The sequence below is a fragment of the Falco biarmicus genome, chromosome W, assembly GCF_023638135.1.
Source record: "Falco biarmicus isolate bFalBia1 chromosome W, bFalBia1.pri, whole genome shotgun sequence".
NCBI lineage: Eukaryota > Metazoa > Chordata > Aves > Falconiformes > Falconidae > Falco > Falco biarmicus.
Window position 1 is genome coordinate 19,515,776 of NC_079310.1, and position 17,910 is coordinate 19,533,685.

Consider the following 17,910-nt stretch of genomic DNA (forward strand, 5'->3'; position numbering starts at 1 on the left):
GCTCCTATGGGAAGAGCAAAGCCTGATTTCCAAGAGAAACTACCCAGTGAAAGTAGTGACAGCCATAAAGGCTTTCTACTGAGACATGTAGTAGGTCTGACAGTCTCCAGAACCAGTTATAATACTAGTAAGATGTAGTTAACCACTTCACCTCCTGGCCATCTCATTTGACTGATTACCTCCAAGTCCCCAGAGATGTTTAAGTTAAAATGCAATTTCATTCTGTTCCATGTTCCACCCACCTCATGCAAATGTCTGGTTCTGGCACAATACCAAACAGATGAAAAAAACACCTGGTTAAATCAGATTAGAAGAGTTGCAAATAGTCTGAATTGCACCATACATACTAAACATATGTACCCACAGGTGTAGTGGAATGAAGCTGGGTTAATTAGCATTGATAATATACAACTGTGGGTTGGCAGATGTAGATAAGGTGCAGCTGTGGCTGGTTAAGTGGTTGAGAGCCAATGAAGAGAGAGCAGCCAAGAAAGGGAGAGGGGGAAGAAGCAGAGAGAAGGGAGAGAACATGTGCCCTGGATGAGGCGAGATGAGGAGAAGGCAGCAGAGGAACTGTATGAAGAGTGTGCTGGATGAGATGGTAAAAGACTTTGTTGCAGCTTGATAGTTTGGAGAGTGCTGCGACACACAGGCACCTAAAGCAGGACTTGTTCCCCAACAGCTTCAAAAAAGTTCACATCTCTTCCCATTTCTATATATGAATATGCCCTTATCTCCCCAAAAGGGGATCATTTTTGCAGCACTTGTAAGCTCAATATCAGCATCACACTAAGGCCAGCTACAGTGCTTTCAGTCAGCACGGAATGCAGGTCACTGGTCTCCAGAGCCAACACACACACACACACACACACACACACACACACACACACAAAGGTCAACATCCTTACACAGGTAGTCTCTCATTTGCCATCTTGCAAGACTCAGTCTAAGGGCACATGGGCACCCTACTCTCTCTTAAGCAGAGGAAGCAGAAGCAAGCCACATCTGAGCTCTGAGGTGCAAATTCATAGGAGAGGCACGCCAAATTCCAGATGTGTTTTCTATTCATAGATGTAGCCTCTCTACAAAGATTGTCACAGGCTGTGCCTCATTTTTTGGGAAAACAAACTTCTCTCACACAAATGCACAGTATTCAACAGACTTCTTGTGAATGTCAGGTATGCCAAATGCTAGGGCCCTCTTTTCTGAAGCAGTGGTCTTAAGGTAGGAAATTCTGTGATATCCCATCCAGGCTCCCCTTGAAATGTTCTCAAAGGCTATTTTCACTTTAGCCCACAGCATTATGAAAATAAACATCAGTATTTTGAAAGTAACAATAATATAATTCTGGGAAACATTCTTTCAATGAAGAACACTTCCCTGCAAATACTCATCGGCAGAATGCTAGAACAGCACTCCCCCAATCGCTGTTTGGCATTATTTCTAAGCTAACAAAATCTAACACATTTGTGATTCTTAGAGGAGTTAATGCAGTAACTAAATTAAATTTTAAATGTAAGCCAGATTCTATCTAATACTCAGATTCTAATAATAAACATGGACAGTAAGAGTTCACAGGCTTTCCAAGTGCTTTATGTAAAAGAAGAATGGAGTTTGCAAACCCTGCAATGTAAACATCTTCAATAGACCAGCTATATATATATTTTAAATAAAAATTAATATTCATTGAGATACTGCTTTTAAGCAAGCCTTTTCTAGAAATTCAGTGCATGTACCTATGAAACAATAAGATTACATGCTTAATCACTGCTACATGCACTGCACAGAATACGCACTTAAAAAAGAAAAAAAAAAAAGTGTTTACGTAAATCACCCAAGGTTTTACCTCTGCATACAGTTGTGAAGGACAGTTTCATTCCAGAATTTCTTCTACAGCTATCTGGATAATACATCATCATCAAAGAATCAACTGAACAACAGCCCTTAAAATGCTTTATTGAACTGAGTCTTTTTGTAATGTGCAGAAGATGTGTCTGAAAAGACTGCAGTTTGATTTTTAGGGCTTTTTTTTAACATCCTCAACAATCAATTAAAAATTAATCTTTATTGAGGGTAACTCCTGAGATAACCATAAGACTATGTTCTCTTAAAACATTTTCTGTTGCAGAGACTAAAAGACAAACAACGCTAATACAGTACAAAATGGAAACAATCGGAAACTGAGAACTGAGAAAATAAGAATGGAACTCGAATGTCAACCTATGGGGTAGCTTCTTTTGTTGCTGTTATCTTAGATGAACATACATATCACAGTTCTCTTAGGAACATCATCAGGTTTTCAAGTCTAATTTTCAGAAGTTGTGTGCATTTTTATCTTTATAAGCTAACTTTACATTCCAAATAATTAAAGCCTTGCTGTCCCTTGCTTTGGGGCTATTATAATAATCCATACCAAAAAAACTTATAGGATTAACAGTATAGGCAAATGGGTAGCATGACTCAATTAAACAGGCTTTATTTTTTATGTCAGAAATATAACCCAAAACCCCAATAAATAAAAGTTGATAGGAATTAGCATTAAAAATTCAACTGTAACATATGGAGATATCTGGGAAGTCAAATCCTCAAGCTCTCCTGACACTAAGGAGTCTCTGCAAACTATGAAGCAAGTACATAAATAACTCAAAATGATAAGGACTGTGAAGGCTTAGAACCTTTAAGACAACATAATCCAGGTTAACTCCCCCCCCCCCCCCCCCGACAGCAAATATAGGAATCATTTACACCTAAATAAAATATGTTTAACATAAAAAGGAAAACTTTAAAGAAAGGTGAGAAAAAAAAAAAGTGGGTTTAGGGCACACAGAAGCCCTTTGTGGTAGATTCCAGTAGTGGCCCTTGGGTTTTGTCTCCTACAGGTGAATACAAAGTTCGATTCCACATGGATATGATGTCTAACAGGGCAACATACTGGTCATAGTATAGCAAAATGTCACACTCTGGAAGCAAAAACATAGCCCGCTGCAGAGTTTGCATCAATACGCAGGGAGATCACATAAAAAGGTTACTGGTCATGTGTTACTCAAAAGGCTAATTCACAGCCACGAACTGCTAGCGAGCATTATTTTTTTTTTTCTTTTTTTTTTTTGTCACATTACCTTTGAATAATGGGAAAGCTTTGGGATTTTATAGTTTTACTCCTTGTACTTACATTTTTTAAATGACAAGGTCACTAAAACTCATGCACGCTGCAAAAAAAATCATGCTGTAGTTAAGGTAAACCATCCAAGCAATTTTTATTCATTAATATTCATAAATACACACAGCAGCTTCATTAGAGATTTTTCATTTTTTCCTCTTCAGTTTGAATGTGGAGTATTAGGAGAGCTTTTTGCACGTCAAGCTACAGGACGCAGAGCTTTTTCTCTGCAACCTATATTTACCTGCTAAAAGTAAAAATTGGTTAAGTGGAAATGATTATCATATATATCTTTTCTCTCTTCCTTTGAATGTACACAACGTAACAAGAGTGACAGACCTGAAATTACAATCACCAAAACAAACCCAAAATAGTTGTTGTCCACTTTCATTGGCAAATACAGCACAGAGGACATTGTCTGCAAAGTGGGATGCCATCAAAGAGGAGGCTCATTTCCTTTACTATTCTCTTTTAAATTTAGGTTTTCTAAAGCAACATCTAGAGGCATAATATCTACACAGCCCATAGCACCAAAATCAGCAATCTCTCCCCGTTCTTCCTCATCTGAGGAGGAACTTTCTTCCCGCATCAAAGTGGACAGTAGAAGCTCTTGAACAAACAAGCTGCGGTCTGCCCGTTCACTTTCCTTTGACTGACGCTCTGCTTCTGACATCTTAGGATCATTCAACCTGCATGGCATCACAGAAAGAGAGAAGACAGGACATGTAGTATCATCAACAAAATGAGCTTTCACTAACTGCCTAAACAGCTGGACTGATGCATGCTGAACAACATCTGAAAGCCGTTCCTTTGAGAAACAATATAGGTACTGCTGCACTTCTCTTGACACACACAGATCTGACAACACCTGACACTCCTGATGCAAGAATCCAGACGTTTAACAAACTTGTTCCTAGATGCTTCAAAAAACTTCACAAAAGTAGACTCTAAGGCTGAAGGAAAAAAATAGCTATTTCTGAAGTTTCTTTCCCTTCAGAGGGGTTTTGTTTTAAGGGATGTTAAAATTCTCTAGTCATCCCTTAAGTGCTCATGGCAGAAGAGTTAAAACCACAGAACAAGTTACCTCGTAAGAAGAAACTGGGAATGCTGTATAGTCTGCTGATTGTTTTCCGTGTTAGATGTATTGGTTGCTGCTATAGACTGTGTAAGAGTGGTGGGGATGCTGCTTGTGTTAGTGCGTCTAGTTGCATTGCGTGCAGTCTCCAGTTGTTGTCTTGCTGCCTGTGCATGCTGTCGCTCCAACTGCAGTTGCATCTGCAGCTGCTGTAACTGAGAAGCAGAAGGGCCAGAAGAATTCAGCTGCCCTGCAGAACGTCTCACACCTGATAACTGAGATAAAAGCTCTGCCAGAAGAGAGAAAAGTTTCTACAGTGAAATCTGGTTAAATACATATCGCACAGCAGTATAAATATGTTCTGAATACCAGTATATCAATTCCTTTGCTTTCTAAAAATTTTCAGAAATTAAATTAATGAACAAATTGTATTGATTCAAAAAGCTACATGGGCTATCCATTACAAACATCCCATGTCTCAAACCCCATAGGGTAAGGAAGATTAAGAATCATCTAGAGTAAAGAACCATACATAAATAAGAGAGTCAAAGTTTAAAGCTTTTTAAACCAATAAAAGTAAACCTATGAGGAATACCATATAAGCAATATCCTGTGCAACAATTCTCTAAAATTTTATCTTCAAGTCAAAATAGTTATTGAATAAGAAACCACTTCAATTCTTCAGTTGGTGGCTTTATATACCCCCATGCACCTTCAATGCATATTCCAGAGGGAAGCTGTGCTGCAGAAAAGACAAATGTTATAGCATAATTCCAGACATTTTTAGAAAATATTCAGTTCAGAAAGGTTTTTCAAATGTTATCTTATATGAAAAATATTTGACCACAGCGGGAGTTTTTTGTGAGTCTTTCAACCTCTACTGGAAAAAAAGATAAATTCTAACAATAAAAAAAAATGAAAAAAAAGTCATTTGATTCCTTTCCTGCAAAGATTAAGACGGTGACAAATTCTGTCCATACTAAGCATTTCCCCAAACAAATGTTAATAATAAATTATTGCTCAGTGATTTACTACAGATTACATTCCACACAAAGTTGAGTACTACTCTGTTATGTTTGATGCAAGGAGGGTAGAAATAGTAGATTATTTTTTCCCCCTATCCATCCAACCCTCATTAAAGCTGCAAGTCATTATTACAGGTCATAAAAATATTCCTTCCATCTTACTTTCAAGATATAATCCTTTGAAATTAGGCTTTTCTTAGGGGAATAAAGCACAATGCAGTAGCTCTTTTCATCAGGAACACTTGGAACGCCAACAGTAAATGCTCAAGTCACTTTTAATCAGCACAGCTAATTATATTCAGATTAACTATCAATAATACTTTATTTCACTAATTACTGATAACCACCACAAAGAGAATAACTAATGTTTACAGGTCTGTTACAAGCACAAGTTCTAACTTCTGGTAGCATGTACTAATTATTACCATAATACAAAGGAAGACTTATAACACTGCCAGGTAAGACAGATGTATTTATCCACACTGTTTGCAAGATCACTTTGAGTACAGCTTAACAGAACCCTGGTAGAGATGTGAATTTGAGACACAGGCTTGGCATGACAGAGACAGCCATCCACACTGCACTACATTCTCTGAATGAAAAAAAATAATATTACTTCCACCAACAAAAATAAAAGACAAGACTAAAAGGAGTACCATTTTACTAAACACGCTCCTAAAAGGGAAGGCCTTGTGAGGCTGAACCAAAGGCAGAAATTCTGAAGTTTCCCTGACACTTATTATCTTTAACTATATGAGTGTAACATTGATATCTTAATATTTAACATTAGGACAAAATATAGATCTTTTAAAAAATAAAAATCAACCAAGGAGTTGATTTTACCTCTTTATAGAGAACTTATTTTTCAAAATCACAAAGTTGAAAAAATACAGATTATATCTGCAAATCCTAAACACATGCCTGCGTGATTGTTGCAAATTAAAAATGAGACATCTTCCCCTTGAAAATTCTCCTAAATCTGACCAAAATATGACACAAATCAAATAATGGTTTAGGTTGGAAGGGACTTTTAAAGATCATCTAGTCCAACTCCCCTGCCATGGACAGTAACATCTTTTACTAGATCAAGTTGCTCAAAGACCCATCCAACCTGATTTTGAACACTTGCAATGATGGGGCATCTACAACTTCTCTGGGCAACCTGTCTCAGTGTCTCACCACCCTCATGATAAAAATATTTCTTCTTTATGTCCAATTTAAATCTACCCTCTTTCAGTTTAAAACTGTTGCCCCTTGTCCTGTCACTACAGGCCCTGGTAAAAAGTATCTCTCGGTCTTTCTTAGAAGCCTTCTTTATATATTGAAAGGCTGCAATAAGGTCTCCTCTGAGCCTTCTCTTCTCCAGGTTGAACAACCCCAACTCTCTCAACTTTTCTTCATAGGAGAGATGTTCCAGTCCTCTGATCATTTTTGTGGCCCTCCTCTAACACATCCATGTCATTCTTGTACTGGTGACCCCAGAGCTGGACTCACACTGGATGCAGGACCTTGCACTTGGCCTTGTTGAACTTCACGAGGTTCACATGGGCCCACTTCTCAAGCCTGTCAAGGTCCCTCTGGATGGCATCCCTTTCCTCTAGTGAATCAGCTGCAGCACTCAGCTTGGTGTCATCTGCAAACTTGCTGAGGGTGCATTCAATCACACTGTGTCATTAATAAAGATATTAAATAGTACTGGTCCCAGTACAGACCCTTGAGGGACACCACTCATTACTGGTTTCCAATTGGACATTGAACCATTGACTGAAATTCTTTGGATGCAGACATCCAGCCAATTCCTTATCTATTTAAGAGTCCATCAGTGATATCCACCTCCCTCCAGTTTAGAGGCAAGAATGTTGTGGGGGACCACATCAAAGGCCTTACAAAAGACTAGATAGATGACATCCATAGCTCTTCCCTTGTCCACTGATGCAGTTCCTCCATCATAGAAGGCCATGAGATTAGTCAGGCACAATTTGCCCTTGCTGAAGCTATGTTGGCTGTCTCTTATCACCTCTCTGCCTTCCATGTGCCTTGACATGTCTTCCAGGAGGATCTGTTCCATGATCTCACCAGGCACAGAGGTGAGGCTGACTGGTTGGTAGTTCCCAGGGTCCTCCTTTTTACCATTTTTAAAAATGGGCATGATGTTTCCCTTTTTCTCTGGTCACTGAGGACTTCACTTTACTGCTGTGACACTTCAAATATGATGGAGAGTGGCTTGGCAACTACATCAGCCAGTTCTCTCAGTACTCTGGGATGCATCTTGTCAGGTTCCATAGACTTATGTATGTTCAGGTTCCTCAGGTCGTCTCAAACCTGATCTTCTCTTACAGTGGGAGGGACTTCATTCCCCCAGTCCCTGCCCTGAGGTTCAGGAGCTTAAGAGATGTGGAAAGAGAGATTACCATTGAAAACTGAGGCAAAATAAGTGTTGAACATCTCAGCCTTCCCTATGTTGGTTGTCACTAGTTCACATGTCTTATTTATTGGGGCTGGGTACATTTTCTTTAACGTTCCTTTTCTGGCCAACGTACCTGTAGAAGCTTTTCTTATTATTCTTTGCATCCCTTGCCAAATTCAGCTCCAGCTGTGCCTTAGCTTTCTTAGACCCATTTCTACACATCCAGGCAGCGTCCCTATATTCTTGCCAGGATACATGTCCCTGCATCCACTGCCTGTGCATTTCCTTCTTACACTTTAGTTTGACCAGGAGGTCCTTACTCAGCCATGCTGGTCTCCTGCCTTCCTCCCCTGAGTTTTACACATGGGAATCGAGAGCTCTTGCATCCTGAGAAAGATGTCCTTAAAGAGCTGCCAGCTCTGTTCTGCTCCGCTCCTTTATCCCTGAGGGCAGTTTCCCAGGTCACATTCACTAGTTCCTTAAAGAAATGAATGTATGCTCTCCTAAAATTTGGGGTCCTGACTCTACTCTTCACCTGGTTCATATCCCTCGAGATTGTAAATTCCCCCAGGGCATGACCACTGCATCTCAGGCTGCCAATAATCTTGACCTCTCCAATTAGTTCATCTGTGTTGGTAAGCAACAGGTCTAGTTGCTAGCTCTGGTGTAGCCCTGGTCAGGCTGTCTATCATCCGGATTAAAAAACTATCCAAATTTTCCAGTAGATGTCACGGTGGTTGAAGTCCCCCAGCAGGATCAGAGCCTGCAAGTGTGATGCTTCCTGTAGCTGAAGTAAGAACGCTTTATCAACAGGCTCCCCTTGATCAGGCGGCCTGTAGTAAACACCAGCCGCAAGGTTTCCTTTGTTGGCTTGGCCCCTAATTTTTACCCATGAGCTCCCAACCTGCTCATCGCAGTTTTTCAAGGACAGCTCCGTGTGGTCAATACATTTTTGTTTTACATAGAGGGAAGTCCCCCCCACCCCTCCTTCCTTGCCTGTCCCTTCCTGGATCCTGTCTGTTACTCATGTGCTCTTCGTTCTCCAACTCCAAAGCATCATATCTGTTACATAGGGGAACTTTAGGGGAAGGTCCTTCCTTCTACCCTGAGCAGAGACAATGGTCGAGCCTCCTTTGTCTCGTGTGTTACTTGCGTCAGTCAGCTCAAGGTTGAATTCAGGCTTCCCCTTGCACAATCTTAAGGCAGGGCTGTCACTCAGCTCTATATAAAACGCTTGTTAAAATAGTTATTTAAGAATTTTAGAAGTGTTAGAAGACCTCCTAAAAAATCAGGAAGCCTGTCATCCAAACTGTACTTTTAAAATAAACTGAGCACATTTTAAATGTCTATCAATAATATTCCAATTGAACAAATTTCATCTTGATGAATTCAAGTACAGTACTTTGTTTGCACTAAAAAAAATAAGATTAATTTCTAATACCTCTATGCACATGGCAAATTAAAGCTAGATGCATTGAAGCAGTTAATGGTGGTTAGAAACAATTACATTTAAAAATACATACATACATATCATGAGGAGAGGCTAAGAGACCTGGAACTCTTCAGCTTGGAAAATAGAAGGCTCAAGGGGGAGGAATCTTATCATTGTATATAAATACCTGATGGGAGGGAACGAAGGAAAGGGAGCCAGACTCTTCTCTGTAATGCCCACTGACAAGGCAAGAGACAATGGGCACAAATTAAAACAAATGAAATCCATCTGAACACAAGAAAACACTTTTTACTGTGAGGGTGGTCAAGCACTGTAACAGGTTGCCCAGAGAGGTTGTGGAGTCCATCCATGGAGATATTCAAAACCTGACTGGACATGGTGTGGGCAACCTGCCCTAGGTGGCCTATCTCAGGAAGGGGTGGGGTGGGTGGATTGTGTTTGACTAGATGATCTTGAAAGGTCCCTTCCAACTTCAACCATTCTGTGGACAAGTCAGTCATGGGAACGAACCTAGAAGTCTCTACATTTGAAAGCACAAGCTAAAGGGGGAGTGTTTTTCATTTCAGAAGTTCCAAGTTCAGTCCCTGTAGACAGTCCAATTAAAGATACTTTTCAACAGTAAACACCCATCAATTACAACATTGGGAAGCGCCTTTTTTTTTCCTAAAACACACAAAAACCCAAGGCAACTATTATCATCTTGGATTTTGATTCAAAGTCTATTTAAGGACTCTGAGCTAACATCAGTGGTTACAGCTCTTACCAGCTATAGGATCCATGGTTTCTCTATTGCTTGGAGAATATGAACTCTGAGAAGATGAAAGCCCACCGGTGGAGCTGCTAGTAAAGTGCATGTTTGATCTACGTGCACGGGGGCCTCCCAAACCCCGGCCTGGGTGAAACATTCTACGTACGTGCCGAACACCACTAGATTCATCGTAACCAAGCAGTTAAGAAAAGTCTTTTGCTATCAAGTATTAAATAACAAGAATATTTACAAGGTGGAATAATAAGGCAACACACTATTCCTCATTGATTCAACTTTATAAGTGTGATGCAATCATAGCTACAGTGATAGTCAGACCTATAGATATGAACCCATGGCACCCAGGGCTGCTTGCACCAAATTCATCTTTCCCAGGCTTTTTATCATGTCTAAAAAAATGTCAGGATGGATTTTCTGCCTTCTGGATCAAAGTTTTCTACTAGGTAATTTAAACTGATAATGCATATTTAGCAAAACACATTACTCAATAGACATAAGGGTTTTAACATCAACATTGGGAAAGAAGGGTATTTAAATACTGAAAATAATCTAAAAAGTTTTACTGTCATTCTTATGAAGAGCACACAGTAATTATTGCATTTTATACTTTTATCCAAGGAATGTCACCCACTCCAGCCTTCAAGGAACTGCAGATCAACAGAAAATTCAGCACTTCTCTCATACCCCTTTGCTTCATCTTCCCTCTCATTCTCCACACAAATTCCACTTGCTCCAATTATGAAAACAAGCCCTTTCACTTTATTTCCCACATTTCTTAGGAGATGTCTATAAAAGCTATGAATTGAAATAAGTGTTTTCATACATTATTAAAAGACTATCAGCAAATCATTTAAAGATGATCTTTCCCAGAACAGTGTTAACATATGAGTTCTCCCAAGAAAGTCTATCTAAAGCTTCCTTTTATCTTAAGAAGCACTAGTGCAATTAACTACTAAGCTAGGAAATAATGTACTTGGACATATTTTATTTTTCCAATTTCTAAATTAGTAGCTTTAGCTCACCTTATGTCCAATTTTCTTATTTTCAAAAATAGTGTGTTTATCACTTGTATAAAATCTATTATTTGTAGCAGACTGGGACCCAATGTACTTATCCCACAATGTACGATTATGGTGTAGAAATAATTTCCTCATGACATCACTAAGTTGAGAAATTTAAGACTGAGAAATTATTAGACTTCTTCTGGCAAGAATATCCAGTTACTATAATAAATACTTTCAGGAAGAATTAACTCTTTCAAATATATTATGCTACAGAGCATAAAACATTTCACTTGCAGGATTTAGGAGGGAGGAAAAAAATATCTCCCTTAGGACAGAATATAGTTGTCTAGCACAGATTGGTTTGTTCCTCCTTTGAATCTGTTGATACTGGATACTGGCAGCATGTCCTGGTTTTGACTGGGATAGAGTCAATTTTTTTCCTAGTAGCTGGTACAGGGCTGTGTTTTGGATTTAGTATGAGAATATCATTGATAACACACTGATGTTTTAGTTGTTGCTAAGTAGTGCTTACTCTAAATCAAGGACTTTTCAAGTTTCCCATGCTCTGCCAGTGAGCAGGTGCACAAGGAACTGGGAGGGTGTATAGTCAGGACAGCTGACCCAAACTAGACAAAGGGATAGTCCATGCCACAGAATGCCATGCTGAGTATATAAACTGGTGAGTTGGCCAGGGGCTGCCAATCGCTAGTCGAGGACTGACTGGACATTGGTCAGCAGGTGGTGAGCAACTATATTGCGTATCACTTATTTTTTTCTTTTTTCCCCCCTTGGGTTTAATTCCTCTCTCTTTCTCTCTCCCTTTCATTACATTGTTGTTGTTATTATTATTATATTTTACTCTATTTCAATTATTATTTTTTTCTTATTCAACCCATGAGTTTTACCTTTTCCTGATTCTCCTCCCCATCCCACCAGGGGCATGGGAGGGGGGGGGGAGTAAGCAAGCAGCTGCGTGGTACTTACTTGCCGGCTGGGGTTAAACCACAACATAGTGATAGAACGTTGTCAGTAATATTTTACTGATTGACTAATACTCTCATGCAGTTTGGGAAGCTTTCTCCAGCTACATCTGACAGAAAAATGCCCCTGTTCTGGGATTTTTTTTTCAAGTAAACTTGGGGAAATAAGAAAACTAGAACATCTTTAATATAAATCCTTTAAACAATTCCAGCCTTGGTCTCATTTAGAAAAGGATCTTAGTAGCTGCTAACTGCACCTTTAAAAGTGTTTTTAAGATAAACAACATTATTTAAATACTATTTAAGAGTATATTGATGTCTCACCCAACTATGTTAGGGTTAAAAAAAAGCATTTGGAACTCTTAATTCATTGCAAACATATACTGAAAACAATCCAGCTAGAACCATTTACACGGTCAAGACTAAAGTCATGTTTTAAACAGTAAACCAGTTGAAAATTGTTTAAGAAAGAAACTGGAATTTAAAGAGCTGTCCAGAGTCTCCAGGAATAAAGGTGATATCTTGCAGTGGCTGCACAGGATTCTCACAAGAAATACGTGCAGACATTTAAAACATCTTAAAAAAATCCTTCTAACTGCTACACAGAAAACAATATCCTTTCCTAAACTGCTAGCAACTGGGTGGGGGAAAAATCTCTCCTCCTTTTTTCTTCCTTTTAGGCTTAGCTGTCAGAAGACATGAAATAGCACTCAACATGGAACAGCTAGTCCAGAAAAATTTTCTCTATCAAGTTTTGTGGACTTGGCAACACTGATTGCTAAAGCAACGCTGTACAGAAACTTCCACGTGCATTTTCTATAATTATTTATAACATGGTCTAATTTATAAAGCTCCCCCCCATCAGATTTGTGATGACTGACACTGTGGCCTTATTCAGTAACTGAAAAGATTAATCTGATTTCTCTAGCTCTTATGTAGCTAGTAATAAACACACATTTCCCAATTAAAAGTTATCTGACATCACTGATGTGGGGAGGGGGAAGAAAAACTCCAGAAGCATGAATTCTAATCCAACACTTCATCCACTTCAATAGGAAGTCACTGTGTAATTTGGACTGACAATTTAAATGCTAACAAATTTAAATGTAAATACAGATCACAACCAAAGTGAAACCATTTCCTCTAATGCTACTAGCAGTAGATATAATGAACTTTTTTTTTTCCTTGTAAGAAGCCCTGAACAAAAAAGGCACTATCAAATTATACTGGTTTGATTTTTAAATGAGATACAGAAAGATAAATAATTTATAGAAATCACTTAACAAGAGTTTTTCATGATGGCCTGTACTTCCATGAAGTAAGAGTACCTTCTGAAATTATGTTGTAGGTATTTGTATAGCAAAAACCAAGCCACATTACTATTCCTAAGACCAAGTAGCACAAAAGAAAATTGTACTTAAAGTGCAAAGAAACTGACAGTTTGAGCTCTTCAGTCATTAAGAGTAGTTATATCACTACAATCTGCAAATAACTGAAAGACAGCCCTAATCCCTAGGAAGTCTCCTGATTGCTCTTCTAGTTACAGCTTTAAAAAAGTCAATAAAACCCAGGCTGAAACTACTGTATGAAATATGGTGATAAAACTAACCAAACACTTAAAATCACTCAATTTCAAAGTTCAAAACATTCTCTAACACATTTGCTTTTGGTGAAATTTGCTGCTTTTGGTCTTGTAATTACTTATAATACACTATTGCATTCAGATTGCTGCTTTCCCATACACAAAGCGGCATCAAAACTAATGACAAGGAAGGGTAAAAACTGCAGTGCAGAAAGAAGCAACTAGGTATTCAAAAACATCTTTAAAAGGTTTTCCTATCAGGAATAAAACAAAAACACACACCCACATTGTCAAGCTACACCTAAAGCCCATTCACAGTCTGATAGATATAAATATTTATACATATAAAAAAATCAGACATATAGACCCCCTATAACTAAACATCAATTCTAAAAAATAAGCAAAACTGATGTAGCCACTTAACTACGGAAGTCAAAACAAGTAGTTATAGCTATCATAAGGAACAGTCTATCCCTTTTCCCTCGACTTAGGAAAGGATATTAAATCTCTAGGAGCTCTGTGTTCCAGTGTAAGATGAGCTGCAAAGTCATCTGTGACATGATTCGGATCCCCTCCAGGTAATGCTGCACATATTGGACAGATCTGAAAAAACAAAGTGAGAAAAAACCCAAACACAACCAATTTCTTTACACAAATCACAAAACACATAATTCAGAGTTGATCACTTGACATGGATTCTTATACTTTAAATATCACATTTTAATCCTATATTTAAACAGCCACAGATTTAAAACAGTAAATGTGTTCAAAGGCAGCTGTTAATTTTAGTATTTTTTAAGACCCAATTTTCTTTGTAATTATGCTTTTAATAATACCACAGAAACCAAAAAGTAAAAATTTCAAATCCTATCTGCAATGTTTTGGCTTTCAAACTTGTCTTTATATGTCAATTCCAACACAGACAGCAGGCCTGGTTACACATGATTACTGCTTGTATGTACCTGCATATGACATTATCAAGTTCATTTACCACTCTTTGAATCCCCAAGCAAATTATTCATCTCACCAGAGAAGTGTGGGAAAGAGAAATCCAGATAGAATATTCATTAAAGTATCACCACTGAGACTACCCATTTAGGTAACATGCAAGTAGAGATTTGGCAGAGAAGAGAAACTCCTTATTCCTACCAAGTATTTTGGGAGATGACATTATAGTTTTGTTTTTTCCTTAAGCCTAAACACACATTTTTAAAAAGTCTAGGGGACACTTACTGCCATAGTAACCTTCATTTATTATTTTTATTTTTCCTCCCAGTGACTTTGCATCTACCTCAGAGAAGCGTGCCTTAAAAGTCCTTTGCAACAGTTTTGCAGGCCAGTCTTAAAGTTTGACAGATCACAGGATAATAAGCCAGAGAGGATAAACTTCCACGCAATACGTTAGATCTTAACTACACTTCCAGAGAAATGAACCTGGACTTTGCAACTGATAAGACTGTAAAGTAGGGGGGAGACACTGGACACCAGACTGGGAGGGGCGAGGGAATCAATAGAACCATACAAACCAATGAAAAGACATGCAGGGGAAGGGACAGCAGGGAGGAACAAATGGAAGGGTAGATGGAAAAGGATATAAAATGGGACAGTCGCATGTAAAACAGAGCTGGTGAGTATGTTTGGCTGGCTGAGCCCTGAGCCTGATCACCGCAGTCTGTCCTGTCTTTTTATATCTTCTTATTAAATCTTAACAATCTCTCTGCATAATCTCACTCTATCCCATGTGTATGTATGCTGCAAGGACTAAGTGCCAGCTACTGGTGAGGCCCAAGCATGTGTGAATGAAATTTGGTGCCAACTACTGGAGTCAGACTGGGGCTGTAGGTGCCCCTGTAACCTATGGTGTCAGCTACTGGAACAAATGAGAGTTTTAGCATAAGTAGTTGGAGGGGCCATAGCTCTCTAGACCTAGGGCAGGTACCAGAAACTTTGTGCCTGGAGTACTAGCTACTAGGGGGGGCTTCCATGAGTGAATTTTCTGCCGGCTACTCCAGTCAGACCAGGGGTGCAGGCACCCCTGGCCTGTGGTGTCAGCTACTAGACTGAGTGGGGTCTTAACATCAGCTACTGGAGCAAGTTGTGGTCTCTGCCTCCAGCCACTGGGCCAGGAATGGTATGTCCCAAAAACAGCTGATGGGAGGAACCAACATGAGTGAGGGGCCCAGCACTGGTGGCTGGAGCAGGACCACCAATCACAGACCATGAGGTGCCAGCTGCTGAGGGAAAGGGGGGGGAGGTGTCTGCATCTTCCCCAAACCTGGAGCATGTGTGTATTGGCTAGCAAACTTCAAGCTGAACTTCAAGCTAATGAGTAGGGAGGAGCCTCAAGTCTAGGCAGTAGTATGAAGCAGGCAAGGGTCTGTGTGGATATTCCCAGGGGGACCTGCAAATGTAGAGTGCCTGTGAGACAAGTGCACAAGTGTTTGCTAGTGAGCATCAAGCTGGACTAGCTGGTAAGTAGGAGACCTGTGAAGCAGGTAAAAGTGCCTGGAATCCAGGCGTGGTAGTGGACAAAGGGGGCCACACCAGTACTCAAGGGATCACAGCGAATGTGTGTGCGCATGTGAATATAGAGAGTATATCATATGTGTACCTTCACTAGTGACCTTCTGTCTCTACCAGCTGAAGAGGAAGAAGGAGAACATGGCTGCTTATACTTATGTTTTATGCAAGTCCTACATGTAGGTGTTATTGAAGGCAGCACCATGTCAGTGGTTGTCTGTGTGATGGGCCATGTCAGTGTCGTCTGTGTGTGTATGGGTCTCTGGAATATATGCTCAGCTTTCACTACTGGTTGAACCTGCAAACAGGAAATTGGCAGCTGCATCCCTCAGCCTAGACAGAGGCCCCAGGTCTGGGCTTCAGCAGCTGAGCAGAAGGGAATCCTGGACTGGAGAAGGCAGCCATGCTCTTAACATCCCTTAAAATTAACAGATCACCATATTACTTTGAATGAAATCCAGGAGATGATTAAAAAGCCTTAAGCCAGTTAGGCTCCAAACATCACAGTTGACAGTTTCTAGATTTGTTCTCTTATTACCATCACCTCCCTATTTATACAAATACTTGTGGTTTTGGCTGGGATAGAGTCAAAATTCTTCACAGTAGCCCATATTAGTGCTATGCTTTTACTTTATGACCAGAAGAGTGTTGATAACACAACAATGTTTTAGCTATTGCTGAACAGCTCTCACACAGCATCAAGACCTTTTCTGTCTCTCACATTGCACCAACAGCAGGTAGACTGGGGATGTACAAAAAGTTGGGAGGGAACACACCTGGGACAGGTGATCCCAACTTAAAGGGATATTCCATACCATATGCCATTATGCTCAGCAATAAAAAACATGGGGAAGAAAAAAAAAAAAGGGGAGGGAAGGAAATGTTCAGAGTTATGGTGTTTGTCTTACTAAGTAACCATTATGTGTGATGGAGCCCTGCTTTCTTCCTGAAGATGGCTAAACACCTGCCTATCAATAGGAAGGAGTGAATGAACTCCTTATTTTGCTTTGCTTGCACAGGCAGCTTTTGCTTTATCTACTAAACTGTCTTTATCTCAACCCACGAGTTGTCTCACTTTTACCTTTCTGATTCTCCCCCACCCCCCAAGCTCACTAGGGGCAAAGGGGGAAGTAAGCAAGCAGCTGTGTGATGTTTAGTTGCCAGCCAGGGTAAAACCATGACCAGCATTTTTGGTACCCAACATGGGAATCAAAGGGTTTGAGACAATGAAAGATTTGACCAGAGCATATTAGAGGGAACATATAATTATCATAGCTGTTTCACCACTGCTGACCACAATATTAACTTATCTGTTCTAATATTAGTTTATCTGATCTGCACCATGCTCCTTTTTTTTGCTGTACATATTAAAGACTCTTTTGGGCTTCTGTAACAAGACACCAGAAGCTGCCCCCCATGGCCAACAGAGTCAGTTCCAATCAGCTCCAAGACAGACCCACCCCCAGCCAAAGCTGAGCCATTCAGTGATGGTGGTAGTACCTCTCTGTAACATATTTAAGGAAGGGTAAAAAAGCTGCACAGCAGCAGCTGTGAGAGATGAATGAGGAAATGCAAGAGAAACAAACCTGCAGACACCAAGGTCAGTGAAGGAGGGGGAGGGAGGTACTCCAGGCAGCAGAGCAGAGATTCCCCTGCAGCTTGTGGAGAAGACCATGGTGAGGCAGGCTGTCCCCCTGCAGCCCCTGGAAAAGCACATATCCACACTACAGCCCATGGAGGACCCCACACCAAAGGAGGTGGATGTGCCCTGAAGGAAACTGCAGCCCATGGAGAGGAGTGCCTGCAGGACCAGATTTTCTGGCAGGAACTGTGACCCTGTGGGGGACCCATGCAGGAGCAAGCAGTCTATTCTTGAACTGCAGCCTGTAGGAAAGACCCACGTTGGAGCAGTTTATGAAGGACTGTATCCCATGGGAG

The 17,910-nt window shown here is 40.0% G+C and overlaps 1 protein-coding gene across 3 annotated transcripts in view; it reads right to left on the reverse strand.

Moving 5' to 3' along the window:
• Positions 1–3,232: 3,232 nt before the first annotated feature.
• Positions 3,233–17,910, reverse strand: part of LOC130141976 (E3 ubiquitin-protein ligase KCMF1-like) — a 52,487-nt gene continuing 37,809 nt past the window's right edge. For all 3 annotated transcript variants that reach the window (XM_056323344.1, XM_056323345.1, XM_056323343.1), the window contains 4 exons: positions 13,954–14,055; positions 9,884–10,058; positions 4,245–4,524; positions 3,233–3,849 (listed from right to left, as the gene is read on the reverse strand). In XM_056323344.1, the coding sequence (XP_056179319.1) occupies positions 3,597–3,849; positions 4,245–4,524; positions 9,884–10,058; positions 13,954–14,055 (810 nt within the window). In that variant the 3' untranslated portion in view covers positions 3,233–3,596. The remainder of the gene's footprint in view (positions 3,850–4,244; positions 4,525–9,883; positions 10,059–13,953; positions 14,056–17,910) is intronic.